Raw genomic sequence first — 24189 nt, forward strand, 5'->3', positions numbered from 1 at the left:
AAATGGTACATTCAATTTGCCACAGCAAATCAATATGCTTTGTTAAATTACTTACAATTTCAAGAGAAACCCATAATTTAATTCTAATATATACAGAAATTCATTGAACAAATTGCTATGCAATAGTTGCAAAGAAAATATTCCAGCATGATTGCTAACGGAATGCAAAACTAACCATGTAAGATTGGGTTTGGAATATTTTGCCAAATGGCATCAAAATTAATTAAAATTCTAAGAATCCCACTATAGTTAAAAAAAAGTGCAATTTTCAATAAATACTGACCGATTCTTTCGTGACGGGACAACGTCTGTACGCACATGTTATCAGTTTTCAACTTAAAAATGTTTTCAGTTGAGCAGTTCTCTCAGATTTCGGTCATTCGATTTTTTTTTGTATTTTTTAATACGACTTAAACTTTTTTGGTGCCTTTGATTTGCCCAAAGAAGCCATTTTGTATCATTAGTTTGTCTATATAATTTTCCATACAAATTTGGCAGCTGTTCATACAAATATGATGTATGAAAATTAAAAAAAAATCATCTTTGAACGAATTTTTTCATCTATTTGGTGTCTTCGGCAAAGTTATAGGTATGGATATGGACTACACTGAAAAAAATGATACACGGTAAAAAAAAATTGATGATTTTTTATTTATTTTTTTGTCACTAAAATTTGATTTGCAAATAAACACTATTTTTTTTAATTTTTTGACCGAGTTATGAATTTTTTAATCAATACCAGCGATGGAATAATCATCATCAAAAGAAAATATTTGGACGATTAACAAGAGAAAAAATCCGAAGGGAGCTTGGCTCTTCTCTCTCGCGCACGAAAGATCGGTAAAAAGAATCCAAAAAATCATCATCTTGATTATTCGGCGGAACATCTTTTTCACTACTACACTTGCAAGTGTAACGTCACACGTTAAAATATGACCTGTCACATTTTGTAGATGGGCAATGTGTGTAAACAAAGTGAAATAAATATCATTAAGTGGTGCTGACAAGGAAATTTACAAAAAATCATCAGCAGATTGATTTTCTTGGAGAATTTCGGGAGCGATTTTCTTTTGCGTGATTTTCCTCCTCTCTCTTTCGCGTGTGAAGAAAGTTCGCAAGCGAAATTGATTTTTTGCGATTATTCCATCTCTGATTTTTTCAAAAAATCTAAATATTGCAATCAAAAAGTACTTTAGTAAAATTTTGATAAAGTGCACCGTTTTCAAGTTAAGGCCATTTTTAAGTCTCACCCAAACAACCCACCGTTTTCTAATGTTGTCCCGTCGCGAAATGGAGCAATTGTCAGAATCTCCTTAAAATCAGTTTTTTACACAAAATTCAACTCATATTAAAGCGATTCCACATCAAACGGAAGTCTCCAAATCAAAAGTGCTTCGATTTGGCTCAAATTTGGCATGGGAGTTCCTTGGTCAAAATAATAAGACCTGTATGTTTTTGTTCGGTGATTAGAGTGCTCCTTTCCGAAATAGGGTGATCCAAAATATTTGCATTTTTTCGTAGATTTGCGCAAAAAGCACATTTTTCAAAAAATCATGTCTCCGGAACGACGGCTTAACCAATTTCAGAGATTATTAGTTGGGCTTTTAATGAACAACATGTTTATTTTAAAAAAATAAACTCGAAAAGTTCCTATGGAAATTTCATTTGCTAATTTGAAGGTCTCGCGACCAAAGAGCTCATTCCTGAAAATATTTTTCCCTGATTCCTTGTAATATTTTACATTACATATCCAAAAATTGCGAATACACACTAACCCGATTCAGAGATATGATTTTTTCAACATAAAAACTGGGTTATTAAAAAACGCAACACTACAGCCGCATTCAGAGTCCCTGGTCTGAGATTTGTCATTTTAACTTTTCCCAAGCAAAACATTCTCAGGCAATTTTGGAACAGAATTTCACAGCACGAAAAGTTAAAACTACAAATCTCTGACTACAGACTCGTAATCGAGCTGTAGTGGACGGATTTGGATGCTTCAAAATTTAATGGAAAATTGTGGAAATTTTGTCCTCTGCCTGATCACCACAAAATTTCCTCCCGAAAGGGTCAAACTGGTTCCGGGACAATCTGGATTGTAAAAAAATGTAATTGAAAGACGCTTCTTTTGGTACCCAAATATGTATAGGTCATCATCGATTTTTTTTTAGTTATCGCAGTTTTAGTGAAAAAAGTTAATTTTAAGTCGATTTCGTCGTTTTTCCGTATTTGCGCGCGGCGCGTAGAAAATGCCGGATTTTATTTTCAAAAAATCATATCTCGGAACTTCTCCGTGGCACGTTAAATTGCTCGAGGAATCCGTTAACAATATTTCCAGACATAGGCTATTTGGTCCAGACGCTGCCAAAACACGGAAAAAAATCAATTCTCAAAATCGCGAATTAAATTCACGAATGCGAGAACCACGAAGGAATATATTCACGTTTATAGTGCAAATGCACCATACTCATGAATAAATTCCTTCGTGGTTCTCACATTCGTGAACTTAATTCACGGTTACGAGAATTGATTTTTTTCTGTGAATGGCATTTAAAAGATTCATTAAACCTTTTCATATGTTAAGCTAGATTTTTGAAACTACTTTCTATTTTTCTTCAAAAGGCAAACATGTCACCTTTGATTTTCGTATAAGGCTGCTAAAATCGGTTGAAATGGCGGGGAGTTATGTTAAAAAAAAGTTTTTTTTTTGGGAAAATCGACAAAAAATACGATTTTTTGGATCACCCTAACACGGCCTAGGTCACCGTGATGGTCAAACAAAAAACTACTGGTCTAATAATTTCAGCCTGGGAACCCCCAGTAAAAAATGTGAGCCCAATCTAAGCACATTTGTTTTTTTTTCATGATGTTTTCGTGGGGAATTCCTGTAAACTTACTAAAAAAAGTTATCAGAAGTTAAAAACTGTCGCAAACTAGCTTAAAGTTCTTGTATTTGACACATCAACAATATTTATTCAAAGAATTCACTCAAATTGATCAGATTTCGTAGTTATATTAGAAGTACGGACAATTATTTGACATCATTTTTTAAAACTTTTTTAAGTGATCAGTTTTTGTATTTTTTGAAAACACGTTTTTTACAAACTCAACGACAAGATTTTGAAGAGAACATTCTGCTACGTCGATTGACATATAAAAGTTGGTACTTTACTAGATTATTATGTACTTTTACATTAAAAAAGGTTTCCGTACAGGGGGGTACGGATAAATATTTGACTCACTTAATATCTTTGTCGAAGAAACCAAATCGTTCAGATTTTATTGTGAAGAGATATTGATTTGGAATTTTAACGTACAATCGCCCACTCATCGCCGAGCGATTCTTCACCGACTGGAACTCGCAACCATTCGCGAGCGAACACGACCCTCGGTATGGCAGCGATTTGCCTTATCGCTTCTCTCAACGACACAAATATATGCCCATTTTAAGCCTAATAAGCGGTCGTGTTTGACTGATGCTGGATAATCTGGATTGTTCCTTGAAATTCATTAAAACCAAGTACACCAACGATTAGAGCAACTTTTTGTGAACATTTCTGTTTATTTTCACTTTTATTAAAGATTATGCTATTCCTTTTACAAGCATTTAAAAAAAAATCAAAAATGCATTCTAATCAGTCGAGTGCATTGGGCCACGCCCATTCTTCTATTTTCAGCTTAGTTCTTTTTTTCTTCCAGCGGTCTTTTGGGTCTGCTTAGTGCTGCCAAAATTAATGAAATTTTAAGCGAACACTCACGAAAAGTAGCATTTATAGCGAAAGTTTCCTGGCAGCACTTGCTCACTCCAACAGGCACTGCACCAGCATGTTGGTGGCCACCCTTTGTTCTTTATTTGCCTTCGCTCCTCGCTCGGTTTTCTTCTGCCTTTGATTAGAATCGCAAAAAAAATTGAAACGTCAAAAGACTTAGCGCGTTTGTTTTTTTTTTGTTGGTGCTTGCTTATGATTTACTTTTTTCGGGATTATTTTTCAAGTGAGTGACTAAGTAATGGTCAAAAGAACATGTTGCCGGTAGTTGGAAGCAATTTTATATCTTGAGCGCTTTGAAATCGTTAGCGCAAGTAAAAAGATATTGATGGCGACTTTCGTTAAGCAGTTAACCTCTGATCTTGCGTGTGGATGTGTGTGCCACCAAAATGATGAGAAATAGTCTCGCAAAATAGAAATTATGATCAAAAGTGCATTAAATTTGATCGTTTTGGCAGTAAGTGGCATAAATTTGCGTGCTTATTCGAGGCGGTGCTGTTGCTGGTAAGTTTATAGCCTGAAAAGTATTTTTGGAGCTTTAATCGAGCATCAAACTCTCCATATGACGAAAATAGGTGTTTGATTAGAAAGGGTATATTTCCCCTACTTCGTGAATTTCTTTGCCTGTTCCGTCCGTCGACCCGAGTCACACGCGAATACGTTCATAAAAGGGGGAATCTAACAACATACCAGCTCGGCGTTCTTTTGGTCTGCACTACCACAGTTTGCCACAAATTTGTATTCGGCATGATGGAAATTGCATTTAAATGTGTCTTTGATGTTGTGTTATCAACCAAATTGCAAAACATTTTTGATGAAAAAGATTTTAGGCAGTGCAATAACGTAGCAAAACAAAGCCGATCGCAAACTATTTCGACTCAGCTACTGAGCGACATAACGCAATCGGTCTCTCTGAACCATTCGTTGTACTACCCGATTAAAGTGAGAGGAAGAGCAAAGAGAGAGTATTCTGTAGCGATTGGTTTGGAAGTGACAAACGGTAGGAAACGGTCAGAGCAGTTTTTTGTCGCGTTTGATTTGTGGTCGCGAGTGAATGAGTCTTTTTGACGCAATCAGGACCCTTGGTAAGAACAGACGATTAAGTTGTATGGAGCCTTGTATGAGCAAACAAATGACACTAAGTGGTCTTATTGATCAAAGGGAAGGCCCCCACAAATTTTCTGCGAAATCAAAAAATCAAAAAAAAATGCGAAATCAGCCGATTTAGTAAACAAATAGCTCTACAGTACCGTCATCAGGGGTGACTCTGTGTTTGTGGGGTGAAATTGGGTCGTACAAAAAAGTGGAAATTTGTATGACCCAATCTCACCCCCCAGACCCAATGTCACCCCTGATGACGGTACTTTTGGAGATGAATCCAGAATCGTACCGATAGTTCCCGTAGTGAAAATGCTGAATTGTGTGTAACAATACTTTCAGCGTAAGAAGCTTCTTGCGCTGAGAGTACTGCTACACACAATTCAGTATTTTGACTGCGGGAACTGCATCCAAAAATTTATTTGAAAAAGAAACTCAAAATCCTCCTCTTAAGTAATTCACCGGAACCGTCGTCCAGGAAATGGATTCCCTCTCTAATAAATGAAAGCTGATTACGGCGATGGCGATGAAATAAGAAGGGACACCCCACATTCCATCCATCACGTTATCTTCTAATTTCGGTACCCTGACCCCGATTCCGGCTCCTAATCCCCCGTCTCCACCCCCAACCCCCAACCATCCAACTCCGGCCAAGAAGCCGATGATCCCTGGGAATGTCAATGGGGCGTAAAAAAGGAGCCAAGTAAGAAAAATTCCACCCGGGGACCACGCCCTACCAGGCCGTCCCCACCACCACCCAGGGTGGCCCGAGGGTCACCGAAGTCAAAGTCGTCCAAATCCCATTCCGGATTATCACGCTTCATTCCCGGCCGGAGGACTGTAAGGACGCTGTGATTTAGTGTCACTTGCCGCCCTTCGGGGCTGGTATCGCGATTTATCTAAATTTAGCTGGCGCGCGATTCCACATAAAGTCGATCCTTCGAACGGCAGGGGTGCCAGAAGGCCACTTTCTCAATTTCTCACCTCGATGATTAAAAGGCGCATTCTTGAAGATAAGCGCGGAAAAAGGTCTTGAATTATTTTTATCACACAATTATCATTGAGGGACTTCCCCTCAGCAGGTGATAAACTGGCACCACTGGTTTCGTTAATGTCATTAGGGGAGGTAGAATCTATCGAAGCGAATGGCGCACTTAATTGGACGGACAGCTAAAGACTCTCTCAATTAGGAAGGTCAACAGAGTGGACCGCCGGAGCGGGGAATGCTAACGAAGTCATTTGAGGGTGTTTGGAAAAAGAAAATACCTTGAAGAGGTCATTAAATGATTGCCACCCCTTGAAGGTGTCAAGTGCACTTCGATAGTTTGAATAATAAACTGTTCAGAAGTACCTCGCTAATGATGGGGCAATTTTGATACGCCCGGGTGAATAACTTGATTGCAGCTGTCATGAGCATTGGTGTTCTACAAAATAATTGAAATGGGATTTAAATCTCATGAACACCATTTTTTCAATAATTTGTGTGCTCATACTTCGCCTATGCACTCCTTTTGATCAAGATCCCCAACATTCCGTCCCAACTTAAGGCAGCACACTGTCGTTCCCTTGGGGAAAGCCATATCGTCGCATCAGACAACTGACTGCAACGGAAATTAATCCGCACATTCCGGTAAATCTACTCGCCACGCAACGAAACCCACCCACCGCACACTCTGCAATCCGGAAAAAGTGTGACCACCTCCACAACAGAACACAACGAGCTCGCCAACTCAATTATCTCCCTCCTTCTCTCGTTTCAGGTACTCTACCCACAGCCACGGGACTCTGGCGTGTACGAGTGTCAGATATCTACGACGCCCCCGGTGGGATACTCCATGACACTATCCGTAGTCGGTAAGTGAGCTTGATCTCTGTGACTCCCCCCCACCCGACCTTTTTGACTCCGCGCCCTTCCCCTTACCCTGCTAATATTTCTAGGAAAACTTTGGCGAAAAACGGAACGTTCCGTAACACCCACCCCTCTTGTGGTGGACTCCGTGTGACGAGTTCTGAGGATAACGTTTTTCCTCGAGTGGATATCCCAAGTAACAATTTCAGTTTTGTAACAGTCTCAAAGAGTTTCTGTAGAATTCTTAAGAAAATTCAAATGAAATGCTTTATGGTTCTACATGCTGAGTTAAATACCAGTTAAATCAACATTAAATCCAAAATGGACTATTTTAGGAGGTTATCAAGAGTATTTTTGAGGAGCATGTTAAAACTTACCAGTTTTAATGTGTGCTTTATAAATACATTATAGAGCTCTTCAAAACAAGATTAAAACTGCTTGGCTTGGAAAAAGGTTTTCTTGAAGTCTGTAATTATTCTTGAATGCTATATCAGAGCATGAAGTATTTATTTTTTGTTTTGCAGTAAAACCAAAAGGTTGTATATCAGAGGGAATGACATACAAATTTACTTGATTAAAATAAATTTTTCTTACACGCAAATACAATGACTGATGGCAGATGATAATAATTTGGCAATATTATTTATTGTAACTAAGAAATATTTGTTGAAGTTTATACTTATAATAAGCCACAACAGTTATGCCAAAAAAAATCATCGACCAATTTTCAAAGATAGCTCGAAAAATTAGTGTGAGCACTTTCAATTCCCTGAAAAAAAGTTGAGATTTTTTCAAAAACTAATAATTTTTGCTTGTTGTTGCTTCCAAATTCAATATGGCTGCGTTTTTTTGTCCTTTGCTTCTTTCAGCAATATGGCGAAATTCGATAAGTATAAATGCTCTTGATTAAATATATTTTAAATCTATTTATTCTTGAGCAGTTCTGCCTCAAAACTAGCCAGAACATACCAGATTTATAAAAGACTTATAAGGGCTTTAATCAGAACCAAAACGTTTTATCATGGTTTTCTACAAGATTACACATGGCGGGACCGTAGCACATGCAACTTTTTCAGCTGCAAGTAGATCGCCTTCGTTGGTGGAGAAATTGAATTTCAAAATAACTGAATAAAAAAACAGAAAGGTTTTTTGCTTTTTAACGATATTTATTCATTTAAAAACACACAGCATGAACACACATAAAATCACTTAATGAAGAACCAACTAACGCAACTTTATTCGTGTAGCTTTATTAACACGGTCCTTATTATCACTATTGTTAAGTGATCGTCACAACATTTACCGCAGTTTTTTCACTTTTCCCTTCACTTACACAAGTAGACAGTACAAAAAGACCATATTATTGATTGAAATAGTTATTCACAAAAAAATACAAAAAAAACTGCAACAATAGCACAAATGACACCTTGAGCGCAACTGTCAATTATTGGGCGTAACAATACACAAAACTAGATCTGATGGGTTTTATCGAAGACTAATTTACGAATATAATGTTTTATGGATAGCCTTTTGTATACCTTAAGTATTTATGCCAGTCCTTGTTAAATCTCAATAGTCTGCAGACATGTAGCAACACGGGAAAATGGCGGATAAGCATTTTGACTGCTGGAACTATTCTACAAGTTTCGATACAAAAGGTAACATTTTCACAAAACAAAAGCTGGCTTCCCGGTTACCTTTTAACACTACGGGTTTTGTTAAATAGTTACCTGTTGTTTCAGAATTTGCAAAACAGTTCCAGTTATCAAAATGCTTTTGCGACCTTTCCAAATGACGCTCCAGAAGTGTTCCCCAAAAACTATCAACCAAGCACACTTTATCGGAAATAAATTAATATTATTATTTTTTAATATAGAATTATTTCCCACAATGTAAGAACCGCAGGCAAAGTCGGATGTGTTTGGACAGGTGAAATAAAAATTCACTAAATCTTTAAAAGCACTTTTTTGAGCCAATTCCAAGGCACACAACAGTAACAACTATTTCAGGAAAATATTATATATTATTCTTTTCATCAAAACTAAAACACAATAAGAAACAACAAAAAGCCATTTTTATTACACCTTGAACGTAACAATGAATAATCTAACTGAATATTCACGAATAATTGTTTAGGGAACAGCTTCACGTTCTGCACAGAACGAAGTTGCAGAGATACTGAAAGTTTAAGTCTTACAGGATTGTAAAAATGCTCTTTGAAGACGGGACTGATTTAAGGCAGACTTCGTTAAAGTCATTTAGCAACAAAACAACCTCTTCAAGATAGTTTAAAGTGTAAGGAATAAAACCAAATTAAAACCTAATATAAAATTCTTAACATTATCTTGAAGAAATCTTGAAACTATTATTAAGTTTCATGACCATAAAACAAGTAGGTTTTAATCAAAGCTTTAGTAATACTTTATTGCACTTTTTAAAACTTTAATAAAAACTAATAAGAATACAAAGCATATCATTTGTTACTTGGGATGTTTTTCCCGGAACTTTGAGCTGTGTCCGTTGTTGCTTTCAAACCCTGAGGGAACTCGAGAATTTCAATCGGTTCAGAACTGGATTTCAATTGTGACGGAAGCAATATGTTTCTTCTCGGAACATGATTTGGATTTCTCAGTGGGTAAGAGAAATATAGCATTTTTCGGCCCAGAACTTTTATTATCCATTACAACTTTCAAACAGTGTTTTTGACTGCTTGCAAGTTATATTGCGAATTTCATAGAAAAATCGTGAAAGTTGTAAAAAGCTCTTCTACAAACTGAACACTTCAAAGTGCAGGGGAAAAAATATCTAAGACACACTCTTGAAATTGTTCTAAAGTGTTCGAAACGTTCGAAACCAACGGGGGTTTTACAAGCAATCATAATAATTTGAAGTAATTCAGCCGTAATTGAAGTAAATTCTTCTACTTTAATTCTAATTATGATTGTAGCTATGACTAAATTTCTCAGCATTTGCCAACTTGGGGACCATCCATAAACTACGTGGACACTTTTTTTTGAAGATAATTGATGAATAATTGCTCAGACAATGCTCAGAATGGTCAACCAAACAAAACGTGTTTGTTATTGTTTACATTGCATGCTCTCGTTTTTGTTTATTCAAAGTCAAACAATGAAACGCATTTTTCTTGGAACGTCAAAAAGCGACGAACGACATGTTACCATGACGGCGTCAAAATGACATTTCAAAAATTACTGCTTTCTTGATTTCACATAAAATATAGGAAATTTTAGTAAAAAACACAGCCAAAGTTGATACCAAAACATTTTTTTTCAATATTGGCAAAGTCACATAAGACAAGTCAAAATTCCAACCTTAAATTTTCCTAAAATTTTAAGAGTTCTTTTATCTAATGCGCAAAAAATGGTTGAAAAACTTTTAGGTCGAAGTCCGCCTAGAGGCGGTTTTGGGTTGTACCTACCTAATACTTTATACAGTCCAGACTCGATAATCCGAAGCCTCGATTACCGAAGTCCGAGCTACATAGCCCAGGGGTAACGCTTCCACCCAATTTTCCAATCGTTTCGAAAACAGTATTTTCAAAAATTTAAAATCAAGACTAACATTTCAAAAAGGCTTGATTTTGAATGTTTGGTCCTTTTGAAATGTTAGTCTTGAAATTTTTGAAAATATTGTTTTAGAAAAGATTGGAAAATTTCACGAATTTCATATTTTAACACTGAAAATCGGAATAGTTGCTGAGATATCGACGTTAGAAAATGGTGTGTTGTTTGGGTGAGACTTGGAAATCATCAATTTTCCTGTTTTTAAACCTTTGCATGGCAATATCTAAGCAACTAATGGTCGTATTAACAAAGTTCAAGAAAGCAAAATAAGGAGAATTTTCTCAGTTTTTCAAAAATATATTTTTTAAAGTGGGCAAACATGGGCACTAATTTAAAAAAAAATGAATAACTGCGACTATTTGAAAAAAGATACCTAAAAATGGCTATATCTTGCAATTGGTGCACTTTATCAAAATTTCAGTAAAGTACTTTTTGAATGCAAATTCTATTTTGCATCGAAAAATGAAGTTAATTTTTTGAAAAAATCAGCATTGATTCAAAAAATCATAAGGCCGTTGCAAATATTTTTCAAAGTTTATGTCGCCCCCTCCCCCCTTCAAAATTGGTCCGAAAAATCAAAGAGAATTTTTTTGTCAAAAATCTTCAAAATTTTAATGAAAATAGAAGTCATATCAACTTAAAATAATCTTAAACGCATTTTTCTGCATTTATAATCATATTTAGCATGTTTGGGCTGGATCAAAAGTATTTTGAATTTTTATGAAATTCCAATGTACAGCACCCCAAAAACTTTTTCGCAAAAAAATTTTCGTCAATACTCAGGTATTTTGGAATTTAATGATTGCAAAATAACTGGGCAGGTGTAAAATGCATTTTTAAACACTTTGTCTAGTCAAATGTTGAAACCATGGCTCGTAAATTCAATGTTTAAACTTTTTTATTTCTTTGTCCCCCTCACGACTTTGGTCAGAGTCGAGGGACATAAACTTCAAAAAAATATTTGCAACGGCATTACCTGGTCAAAGATTTTTTGCCCATTCTGGAAATTTCTGAGACATTTGATGTCCTCTAAAACATATCAGAAATTTTTTGAAGAGGTTACATACATGTAGAAAATTCCAAAATTTCTTGTTTCACAAAATTCACTAAACTCACTAAAAAATCATTTTCCATCACGCTTGAAAGTTTCATGAAGATATTTCGTAACTGAACTGAGTAAGAGACGATTTAAGTTCACAACTTTGCACATTTTAATGCCATGCAAAAAGATTTTGAAAAAAGTTTAAGTGTGTGCTCATATCAACCTCTGACATTTTTGACGATTTACATGTATGTAACCCCTTGAATAAAAATAGTGTAAGTGTAAGTGAAATAAGAAATCATCATTTTTTTTATCGTGTATTATTTTTTTAAGTGTAGTCCATTTCCATACCTACAACTTTGCCGAATACACCAAATCGATAAAAAAAATTCCTACAAAAGATACAGATTTTTGAATTATCCCATATCGTTTTTGTATGGACACCTGCCAAATTTGTATGGAAAATTATATGAACGAACCAATGATGCAAAATGGCTTCTTTGTGCATACCGACAGCACCTAAATCGTTTCAGCCGGATTAAAAAATACAAAAAAAAATCGAATGACCGAAATCTCAGAGAATTGCTTAAATTATTTTTGTTAAAAAATGAGTTGAGAGCTACTTAACTCAATAAAAAGTCATACAAATTCTCGATATTTTTTGAATTATTTATTTAACGAAGAAAAATGAGAATCATCGTTATCTATAGATGATAAGAAAAATGTTTAACCACAAATCATTTTCTGTTTTTGTTGGAAACTTTTTTAATTCATTTTAAGTTCCTTTTAAATTTTCGACCTAAGAAAATTATTATTGTCACTCAAAGACGGAAATTGCTTTTTGTATGCAAATTCTTGAAAAGGTAGAACACAATTTATTTAAATTTAAAATAAATTTATTACAGCTAAAAACAAATCATAATCCAAAAAACCCTACAAAACAACAAATCAGTAAAATTGAATCTAAAATAAGTCTAAATTTTCATAAAGCATTGTTTTGAAATTTCCAGGAAAATCCTAAGTGGTCCAACAGTTTCAGTCACATGTTTGGAATTGATGCACTTTTTTTAATTTGCTTGACATAAAATTTCATGAGCTAACAACGGATGCAATATGGTTTTTAGGCACTTTCAAATTCAAATTTTTGCTAGATTGATACAGTCATCCCTCATATTCGGAACAGTTTACAGATCGGTCAATGTTCAAAAAATCACAGCAAATCGATTATTGAACTTAATAATTCGCTTTTACCTTCATAAGAAAGCTTTTCTTGCGATCTATCTAATGCTGTATCGAACAACTGCAAATTTTAACTTTTATATCAAGTTTTTGAAGAAAAACTTTGACCCTTGAAATCCACAAATTCGGAACACTTTTTTCTTACGGATGTAAACAAACTTTGGATCTCTCCAGGAGTACATATTTGTAACAAAATAATGACTTCACACACTGCAACCAGTGGTACTCGAGCTTAGTGATGTTTTCTACATGGTCTGATAACTTTTTTGTGAAAATATCAGTTAAATTCAGGTGTTTCACAATTGTGGGAGGCACAATAACAAACCACAATTATGAAACAGGCAATCTGGAGGCAACTTTTTGATGCTCGGAAGAAAATATTCTTGAAATGCAGTTTTTTGTTTAAAAAGTACTATTTTTACTAGTGAAATAGCAACAGAATGTCCAAAAAAGGTCCTAAAAATAGTAGGGTCGAGAGAAAAGCTGCATTGGGCATGCTATTGACAAATTATCGCGTTAGTGTTCCAAATTTGTGGGTGTTCCGAATATGTGGGATGACTGTAAGTTTTTTGTCCAATTTCCTTTTCGTAAAGTTTTTAATTTTCAATTTTATTTAAAAAATCCCCTAAAACAGAACAAGAAAATAAAAAAATAAAAATAATGTTTTTTTTTTGCAAATCAAGTTTGAGTGATTAAAAGTGAAATTAAAATTCACTCATTTTTAACTTTTTATCATTTTTTCATTGTAGTCCTTATCCATACATATAACTTTGTCGAAGACAACAAATCGATCAAAAATTCCTTCAAAAGATACAGATTTTCGAATTTTCATGCATCATTTTTTGTATGGAAAGCTGCCAAACATGTATGGAAAATTATATGGCACCAAAAAAGTTTCAGTCAAAAACACAAAATTAAAATTAAAAAAATCGCTTACTTTTTCAAAAGGTCCTATGTACATAGGAAACTCATGACGCTTTGGTTGTTTTGAAAAAGAACTCTAGAAATATCGTTCGATTTCGTAAGAGATTTCGTCAATTGAACGATTATTTTCAATTTTAAAAAAAACATCAACTTTACTCCTAGGAACGAATCTGAGAATTTCGAGATAGAAATCGTTCTTATTATTTACCGTCACAATCTCCTTATCCAACCTTCTGGTTACGCAGTAATGATGTCGTAAAAACCCAACTGCAAAAGTGACGATTTTGGCAACCACTCGAGATGACTGTAGTTCGCTTTCAAGGCTGTAGATAAAATAATAAAATATAATTCCCAATAAGTCGAACAACAAATCTATCACGTCATGATACTAAACTTCTCCACTCAATTCTTCCTTTCGCCATAAGAAATAATAATTACATAAAATATTCGGCCTTCATAAAACAAGAAGAACTCCCATTAATTGTCTGGTGTAATAAAACCCTGAAATACTCTCCGAAATCGCAATGTCCTTTTTTCCGCGAATTCTCATTCAATTAAGTACCGAAAATGGTTTTTTTTTGTCGGGAGGGTCGAGCAAAAGCATACCATCCATTAATTTGGTCGCCGCTTCCGAAAGCCCACGTTTGGTGACGGGGCCCGGAGAGTAATTGAAAGTGTCCTGAATTTATACACTCAGCTTCAGCCCAGCCCCAAGTGTGTGTGTGTGTGTGCGATAAAACGGCTATTGATCGTGGCCCTGTCTGAGCGTTGAATTGGTTGAGTTGCGTTAAGTAAAACATATTACCCACATTTCAACCCGGGGCGGGGAAAAAAGAGCGATTCTGCTCACCCTTGCACTGGACCGTGTCACATGGAGCCATTAATTTGACGGAAAAGTGTCATTTGGGAAGCTGTTGGAATAAAGTGTGGTATCTACAAGGTCACATTGATGGAAACATGGTATTTGCGGTAGATGGTGTTTTAAAATTGTGATGTTTTTTTTCTCAATTTCACCCAAAATAACTTTTACTGATCTTGAATATATAAATTACACTCAAGTTCTGTTAACTTTGAACAGCCTCCGGAGACCAAACCTATCTGCTATGAAGTGTTTGCCCCGTTACTTTTCCCCTCCGTTTATCCAGATCTCCAATCCAAAGTCAATCCAATCTTTTGCCACTGCTGGGGCGTATGCGACTTACGGCACAACTATGGGCCAGCCGCTTTCCACAGCTTTTCCTCTGCTCAACACTACACGAACGAGCCAAAGCTTGGAAAAGCGCTTTGCTCCCATGACATTAATTAAAGTCAAGTGCTTTCGGGGTGGTTTTTCCACTCAAGAATCTCGGGCCGCCCCTCTTTTCCTCTCGAGCCAGCAAGCGCACTGGTTGAATCTCATTATCTCCTCCGGTCCCAGAAGAGTGTAGTGTAGGAAGAGGCTCGACGAGAAACGGCGCCGTTTTGCAAGTCTTCCGGACAATTGCTCGCCAGGAAGAGAAGCTCCTCCTAGATGGTGTGGTGGTGGTGGACTTTCGAGAGTCCTTGGCCAAGGCGGACTAGAGACACTGAATCGACTGAGTGGATTCTGGGCCCATTATCACTGTATGCCGGCCTCTGGGAGCTGGAGGGAGTTGAGACTTGCCGGATGGCTGGCGATGGATGACTGTATTTTGACAAATAGAGTGAATGATGAAGTGGGGAGAAGCTCGGTAATGATTTTAGTAGACTTTGTAAAGAAGATGATAATTTATGCTTTGTGCGAAGGATGCTTCAGAGATTCGCTGGATAAATTTAATGAACTGTAAGAAACGGGAAAACTCTTAACAATATCGATTGAAAATCATTTGATTTAATTGAATTGACCGCTGCCTGTAAGAAACATATAGTTCAAATATCTTTTCATCTGGAATAATCAACAGTAGGGGAAAGTGGGGCAAGTGTAACAAGCTAAGGAAATGCTCGTTATAACCCATTAAAAACGTGAAAAATTTGTCAGATTTTTTTATTATCATCTTATTCCAGGTCTTGACTAAGACTTTGATAGAACAGGTTTTTAAAAAATCCAGTTTTTGACTGTAAAAAACTGATATTAATTTTTTTGATTTTCCGTGCGTTCTACTCAACTAGTGGGGCAAGACGAACAACCCGTTGAGGCAAGAGTAACAATGCATGAAACAACATGCTAATTTGCTAACAATTGAACTGTTATCACTTAGATACATCAGATTACAATGTATTTGAAACGTTTCTTTCATTTTTAGATAAAAAATAATATTTTGCTAAAAATTTTATCGTTTTTACAAAAAAAATATTACTTAGATGATAAATAGTAAATTATCATGATATCACTATATTTTGTTTGGAAATTTTTTGTTAACAATTATTTATCAGTTTTTAAGTACTTTTAAGTATTTCTTTCCCAATAAAATATGTTGTTGCAGCAATTCGTATTTTTTTCCATACTAAAAATCTATATGGCACACTTGCCCCACCTGAACAAGATTTTTTTTAAGCTCTCAACAAAAATAACCAAAAATTAAATCATACTTTGTAATAGGTGCAAGTCATTGGTAGGGACACTACTGATCTAGGAAAAATTGCATTTTGAAAAAAATTGCCATAAAATGAATCCTATGCCTTATTTTGTACTTTCCAAATATTATAAGAAAACAAAGGTTTTGAAAAAAACTTCATTAAATCTTATGCTCCGTGGCGTTTACGTTGTTTTGGCGGTTATGAGGTAGTAGACTCAGCTAATTGCATTGCTAGCAACAATTCCTCATACTGGAAATAATCAAAATTGTAAAAATTACGGCCGTACGAGCGATTGTTCCTCTTGCCCCATATGGTCGTCTTGCCCCACCTTCCCCTACTGTAGGTTAATAAATATAAAAGAATTTCTTAAGAACTGTCTCATCATTTCACAAACATTGAATATCTGAGGTCAGGTGTACCCCATTTGGCATAATAAACATTTGGCATAATTGGTTTTCCAGAAGGACATTTGTCATAATGGACATTTGGCATAACTCGTTCAGAAACCATTGGGGCATTTGGCATAATGGACGTTTGGCATATTTATGACTAGCATTTTGTTCGTTTTGTTTAATTATAGTATTTCTCTATTTTTACAAATTTATTGGTTGTTTCCATTTTTTATATTACATTTAAAGAATATGTTTTTTTCTTCGAAAAATCTAGTATCTTTATATTTTCCCTATGTAAATTGATCCCTTTTTTGAATATTTTGAAGTAAAGCTTTTAAGTTGATTAAAAAAACTTAAGAAGATAAAAAAATCTTGATAGCATTGCATTTTTCCCCTTTCAAAGTATTTCGCAATAAAGATTATTGATATAAAATTTTTCCATTTTTTAATTAAATTTCAACTTTAAAAGGGGAAGCCCTCTTAAACGTGTACCCTTTAAATTTTCGGCACTTGAGCATTTTCAATGCTATTTTTCATCTTTTATTCAAAAAATAATTTGAAGAAGTGAAAATCTCTCAAAAGATTTACAGTTTCCCTTCTTTTTCCAAATTTAATCTTAAGAAGGGATGTAGATTTTGCTCTTCTTTAAATATTTTGCAATAAAGTTTTTTAATGCAATTTTTCCTTCTTTTTTAAATCCAACTTGAAGGAGGGAAAATTTCTTAAATATGTACTCTTAAATAGTTTTTCTTAATTTCTGTACATTTTTTCTGCGTTGATTTCTTTTGTTATTAACTATTTAAAGCATTTTTTAAAAAAAATTATTATATAATAAATACTTAAATGCAAATGAAAAAAATTATAACAGTGGGAAAATACATAAAAATAATGCAAATGTCAAACATTTAAATAATTGTAAAATGTGAATCTTCAAAGAGATTTTACCTTTTTTATGTTGAAATTGCTAAATATTGAAAAAAATGCAAAACATAGAATCTAGGTCTAGATCAAGGGCTTTTGACAGATTTTGACATCTTATTTTTTTTTGTTTTCAAAAATAAAATAAGGAAAATTGTTTTCAAAACTTATTCTCATCACTTTTTAGGTTGAATTAAAAAAGAAAAGGAATTTGCTGAAATTGGTTTTTTGAGAGATTTTGCCTTTTTAAGTTTTTTTTATCTATGTAAGAAGGGAAAACTGCTTCAAAAACTTAATTTTCATCACTTATTAATTTGGAAAACGGGAATAATTGTGTAAAAACCTTATTGCAACCAACTTCGAATAATACTTTTCAATTTTGAAAAACAACATTTGCTTCATATTTTCAATTGTTTCTTAATATATTTAAAAATATATTTTAATTTAGTTAGAGGAATTCTGTAGAGTTCTACTTTTTCCATTTTTTAAATTTTGAATGTCCATGCAATTCCTAAGTAAAAAAAGGCATTTTGCATCATCAAATTGATTTTGGTATCTGCGCAAAGTTGCAGGTTATGATTGGAACATTTCAAGCGCACTGAATAAAACCCGATAGTTTCCGTTGTTTTTGTAACTTTATGATTGAACTCCCCAAATTAGATTTTTTTATTTGAAAAATAGTTTATTGTGAAAATAAATTTTTAGATTTGTTAGAGATGTGAAATCAAGTTTTAAATTTTAAATGACTTTTTGATTAAATTTAAAATTGCTTCGATTCCGAGACGTAGATGTTTTTTCTATTTTTTTTCGGTTTCTATTTTATTTTAAAACAAGTATCACTGTTTAAAAAAAATACAGATTATTTTTTTTGAAAAGGTCCTGTAAACTGTTGTTTCTCATATGTTCATAAGACCTATAAAAAAATCTAGATATGAATTCAAGACGGCTTTTTTCTTGTGTCGAATGATTTTAAAATGTTGAAGAATTCCTTAAAAATAGCCTTTCTATGTTTCTTTTTATTTGTTTTGTTTCTGGATTTATTTATTCATTTTAAAATTCGCAAATTTAATTTACAAGATTTAAAAATATATTAAAATCTTAAAACGGGGAAAATGTATCGAAGTGCATTTTTATTTTTCAAGTGATAGAAAAAGAGTTTTTTTTGCAAGGTTCAGGCGAACGAATTTTAAAATGGGACGATTGTCATGCAAATTTTCTATTTTGTTTTTATTTTTTTATTTTTTAAGATCTGATCAAAACAGACCATCTCACTCGTGAGTTCAAATTGAACTCGACGCAAAATTTTCTGATCCATTCCTACCATTTGCCACTTCCACACTAATCGCTACTGAAAATTCTCTTTTTCGCTCTCCCTCTCACTTCTATCGGGTAGTACAGCAAATGACTCAGAGAGACCGATTGCGATATGTCGCTTAAAGCTGACTCAAAATATTCTGCAATCGACTTTGTGGTGATCATTTATTTTTATCGAAAATATTTTTTTAAATTTTTAAAATAAATTAAATTTTTAAATGGGCATAATATTCCAAGTTTGGCCCTTTTAAAATGTTAGTCATAATTTAAAAACAAATCAAAATACTTTTTTTGAAAAGATCTGATAAATCACGAAAGTTTCATGTTTTAACATTGAAAATTGGACCATTATTTGCTGAGATATCGACATTAGAAAATGGGATATCGACATTAGAAAATGGTTTGGGTGAGACTTAGAAAACTTCAATTTTCGTGTTTCTTTTTGTTTAAGCCGCTGTATCTCAGCAACCAGAGGTCCAATCTTCAATGTCTCTTAGATAATTTTATAGCAAATTTGCTAAACTTTTCAAAAAAATATTTTTTAGAAATGGTGGTCACTTTTTTAAAAATCGAAAAACTGTAAATATTTCGCAAAAATCAAACTTTCGGTGGCTATATCTTGAAAACAGTGCCTTTTATCAAAAAATATGTAAAGTATTTTTCGATTGTAAATTCAATTTTACATTAAAAAATTACATCAAATTTGTTTTTGCATAAAATTTCAATTTTTTCCAAAAATCACTATTTTTTAAAAAAAATCATAACTCGGCGGCTTATTTTTTGATCATGTTTCTGTATGGCTTAAAAGTTGCAGGTTTTTGTCCCCTAGAACATATAAAAAAATCTCGAAAATCAAAAAATACGTATTTTGGGAAATTGAGTTTTAGAAAAAAAGTTCATTAAAAAATCAGCAACTTTTATTTTATTTTTTCTCAATAGTCCTCAACAATTCCTACAACTTTGCCGTAGACACCAAATTGATCAGAAAATTCATACAAATGTTACAGTTATTCGAATATTTTCAAACCGTTTTTGTATGGACAGCTGCCAAAATTGTATGGAGACTTGTATGGGTGAACCAATGACCAATGAAAATAACTTCTTTGGTCATAGGGAAGGCACCCACAAAGTTTGAGCCAAATCAAAAAATTCATATGCAATCCATTTCCGGTTTTGGTACAGAATTGCTCATTTGTATTGCTGGGTGAAGCGACGCTAGCGAGTCGTGTTCGCTCGCAAATGGCGATAAATGAGTGATTTTTAATCGCTCAACCGAATATCAGGACCCTTGAATATAGTTTTTGTAGTTAAATGTCCTGCTCAAAATCCTCATTTCATTTGATAAGATAAGATAAGATTCAAAATCGATTGTGCGTTCGATTGTGTTTGAATCAATGATTTGGATTCCTAAAAGCACTATTCTCAATAATATTATAAATTTTTCAGTTAACCTTCGTAAACAATCCCTTTAGCAACGACTTACAACTGAGCGACTGTGTAGGTCAAGAAATTCACGAATGATTTGTATGGCGGCATGGTTGGTGACTAATCGCTGACTGCTTGCCAATCGTTGTAGCTCACGATTGGTTACGGCCTGACGATTCAAGCAAATGGTTCGGAAATATTTGTAAAAAAAAAAACAAACAAACAATTTATTTAAAGTTATAAACTCCAAAAACATATCCATTTCACTCTTAATTGCGACCAAATTCAGAACCGCTGGGATCGAGTAAACGAGCTACCTTGGCCCATTCCCGCGTTGAATACATCATTTATTGAGGCAGTCTTTGAAACATTATCTCGATCCTCCAACTTGGAGTCCCTTCATGTTGGCATAGCAGGATGAAAACGCTCCACCTAGAATGACCTCCCACTTTTCGTGGCATGGCTGGTGACTAACGCGACGTCGTCAAGCATCGTTAGCCAGAATTGTTGTTATTATTTTCAGTTGATTTGATTTCTTGACTGAGTGGGGGACTTTAGTAATTGGATTTTTCAGTGGGTTGAAATTTGATACTGTTTGCGTAACGCTGAGAGTTGTTGAAACGGGCATTATTTTTCAGCAATTTTTGATTCCTGGAATTTCAAGATTGTTTTTGACTTGTCTGTAAAAAATATTCGCCATTGTAATTTCTCAAAAAATATTCCAGCATTGCAAGAACTGCTTAGCATTCTCATAAACGCAAAACCACTTCCGTGCGTCGTGTTTCTTCTTCCCGGAAGGGCACTTGCCTAAATCCTTTCCCCCTAAAGGACTCTTCCGAGAGTTCCCATTATAGCCAAAACAGCGAAACTTGGTCGTGTCCAATTAAATTGCCATCTAAACTGGGTTGTGGCCCTGAACCAGCAGCGCAGCGAGAACCCTTTTCCCGGTCCTTGGAGGTGTCCTTGAGGAGACTCCGCGAAAAGTTTTAAATGAAAAAGATACTTTAACTACTTTTTAACGAGGGGTCTCCACGCTAGTCATCCAGGTCATTGGGGTTATTTTGGAATGCAGAGAAGAAAAAAAAGGCGCGAAACCAAGGAAGTCGTTATTTTTATGTGCCGGCCATTTTGGAGTGACAAAGTCCTTAAGAAATGGTCAAAAAATGAACAAAGGATAAAGCCCGTGGACGGGGAAACTTGTAACCCAACAACATAAATCTTGATTTTAATTAGGAAAGGTCCAGGGGGAGAGAGTTTAATGACAGAAGCAACAAAAAATAAAACAAAGAAAAAAAAAATAAATGGTGTCATCGCCAAGACATTGGCCGTGGCCGAGAACTCTGACCATCTTGGCGCGAGAGTGGCCATTAATTCCCCGCAAAAGCAGCGCGCTCGCTAAATAGAGATTTATTGTCCGCTGGTCAACACTCCACTCCACACTCCAGCAGTGCAGTGTCACGGTGTGTGGTGACAGTCAGTGGCGGAGGACACGACTGGATGAGGACAAAGTTATACCCGGAGATATATTTACACTTTTGCTGCTTCGTTTTGGGAAGAGCTGAAGAGGGGATCCGGAGTGACCACCAGTTGTTGGCCTACATAATGGTTGGAGGGGGCAAGGGAAGACCGTAATGAGACGGAATTTCGATATTTCGGTCATTTTAGTAAACAGTTTGATTTCGTTCAAACTCCAATTCGGGAAACAACTTGTTTTTTTCTTAATTAAATACAAACGGAATGGTATGGAACCAAACCGACTTTTGTAGAGAAGTATTGAAGTACCTCGAGAAGAAGTTTTCAGCAAAAGTGCTTAAAGAGTTAACTATAATTATTAAAAGATTGATTAAAAAGATTATTTAAATATTCTCATAGTTTCATGAATCTTTCAATGCAATGGAATAGAATTGAAATCAAATTATTTGGAAAATTCATTGAAAGATCAATCAAAATAAATTTTTATGTTACAAATTTTTAATGTTACTGAAACAAAATTCAAAAATAACTTCAAATATATAGGAGTATTATAAATATATAAATATTTGTGTCAAACCGTAGTTGCTACTCTGTTTTTGACCAGGAAATCCAAGTATTGCTCCATGGACCACAGATGAAGGGTAGGAACCAATCATCACCACTTCGCAACTTTCAAATGACCCTATCATGCTAGTCAATCACAGTGCCGGCCACGATCAGTGGTAAGATCACGAGGAAGTGGATAGGAATTTTTGACCGCTAAATCGGCTTCATATTCGACAAAGTATCACGTGAGATTTGAAGGGGGTTAGTAAGATGGGTGTGAAGCCAGGATTCACCGTGGTAAGTGATATGGTCGGTCAAAGTTGTTTATAGTCCTTAATTCTTCGTATGTTTTTCTATTCATCTTGAAAGCTTTCCAATTCGGTTCACCAAGCTTTTTGTGGTGAATTCTGGTCGTGTTGAAAGTTCAATATTCGCCTAACGAGTATGCAACCAGTAAGTTTCTTGAATTCAACTTTGCATTCAATTTTGCATTGTTCTGTTCTTAGGTTCACAGATTCCAATCAAGTTCCTTGGATTCTTATAGCATTCTTAAAACTTCTAGTCAACTAAACCTCGATGGATGGTTATCCCAAAGGACGGGGAAGTAAATATTGGCCCCGGTCTAACCTAGAGGTTAGGTCGTTAGCTCAGTCCAGGTGTAGGAATCGTCTTCCTGGGTCCTGCCTCGGTGGAGTCGCTGGTAGGCAGTCGGACTAACAATCCAGAGGTCATCGGTTCGAATCCCGGAGTGGATGGAAGCTTAAGTGTAAAAAGAGGTTTGCAATTGCCTCAACAATCAAGCCTTCGGACACTTAGTTTCGAGTAGGAATCTCGCAATCGAGAACGCCAAGGCAATGCTGTAGAGCGAATATTTTTTTTATTATTATCAATCATTATTATTTATAATTATAGTTAATCAAAGCTCGTCAAATTAAAAAAGCGTCACCATGTACTTAATGTTCTTTATTTTCCTTCAAGCATTATGACTTACAATATAGTCAATGTAACCAAATCGTACCAGAATCTACAAAAAATGCAATTTTTCCGCTTATTCATTTTTAATATTTCAATATGAAAATATTTTGTTCAAGGAGTTTCTCATTTGATTTTTAAATTTGATCAAATTCAAATATCAAAACAATGTAATTCAATCTAACAAACTGATCTCAGAAGAATCGTTTCTTTAAACCTCTGAATTTAAAATGTATAATTTTGCATAAGAACTGCTAGATTCTAACAAAACAAAAATTAAAATTGTATTTTACGCCACAAAATCATCGTCAAGACTTTAAGTTTTTCGCATCGTGAACCATGGTGGCCCATACGGCAAAGGTACTTTTTTTGTTGATAGATGAACTTTTTTTGAAGATGAACCCATGAGTAAAGTACTCTCGGTAATTTCGGGATTTATCCTCTCAGTCCGCACACAGATTGGTTTTCATTTCGCAGGAGAGTGAATCTGTAGTTAATAACCGTTTGCAAATCTTTTGAATTCGCTTCAGTGCAGGATCACGAGAACGTTGATACTGTCTTCGGCGAACATTTTTCAGAAGAATCAAAAGCTGAAGATCGTCATCAATAATGGGAGGATCAAATTTGACTTGGACTTTAGGAATAGCAATATATCATGAAGATTAATTATTTTTTACCAACATTGAACTTTTGATTTGTTAATTTCATTAAATATGTTTTATTGTATTTTATAAAGACGTTAATTTGACTAGAAAATCACTGCCCACATTTTTCAAATATTTTTGAACGAAATAATGGCGTTGCAATCAAAAGATTGTTATACGCATTTAATTTACTCAACAAAATTATGAAATCAAACTTTTTTTTTAATTGAATTTACATAATAATTTAAACCCTGGACAATTTTACAAAATGGACTGATATCAAAGTTTCATTTAATTTTCTATTACAAATTTCGAAACCAGAATGCTCTTTAGAACAAAGCAATTCCTGAAATTTAGAATTTCGTTCATGAAAATCAAATTGCTATTTTAATTTGTAAATTACTGTTGTTCAATAAGAAATTTTTATTTTTCTTGTAATCATTTTGAGCAACATTTGTTCTTCGAAA

General features: G+C 34.6%; 1 protein-coding gene across 1 annotated transcript in view; it reads left to right on the forward strand.

Moving 5' to 3' along the window:
* The window catches only part of LOC6045045, a 168560-nt gene that overhangs the window by 115553 nt on the left and 28818 nt on the right, over nucleotides 1–24189 (forward strand). The window contains exon 5 of the mRNA XM_038253754.1: nucleotides 6626–6719. Within this exon, the coding sequence (XP_038109682.1) occupies nucleotides 6626–6719 (94 nt within the window). The remainder of the gene's footprint in view (nucleotides 1–6625; nucleotides 6720–24189) is intronic.

The sequence above is a fragment of the Culex quinquefasciatus genome, chromosome 2, assembly GCF_015732765.1.
Source record: "Culex quinquefasciatus strain JHB chromosome 2, VPISU_Cqui_1.0_pri_paternal, whole genome shotgun sequence".
Lineage (NCBI taxonomy): Eukaryota > Metazoa > Arthropoda > Insecta > Diptera > Culicidae > Culex > Culex quinquefasciatus.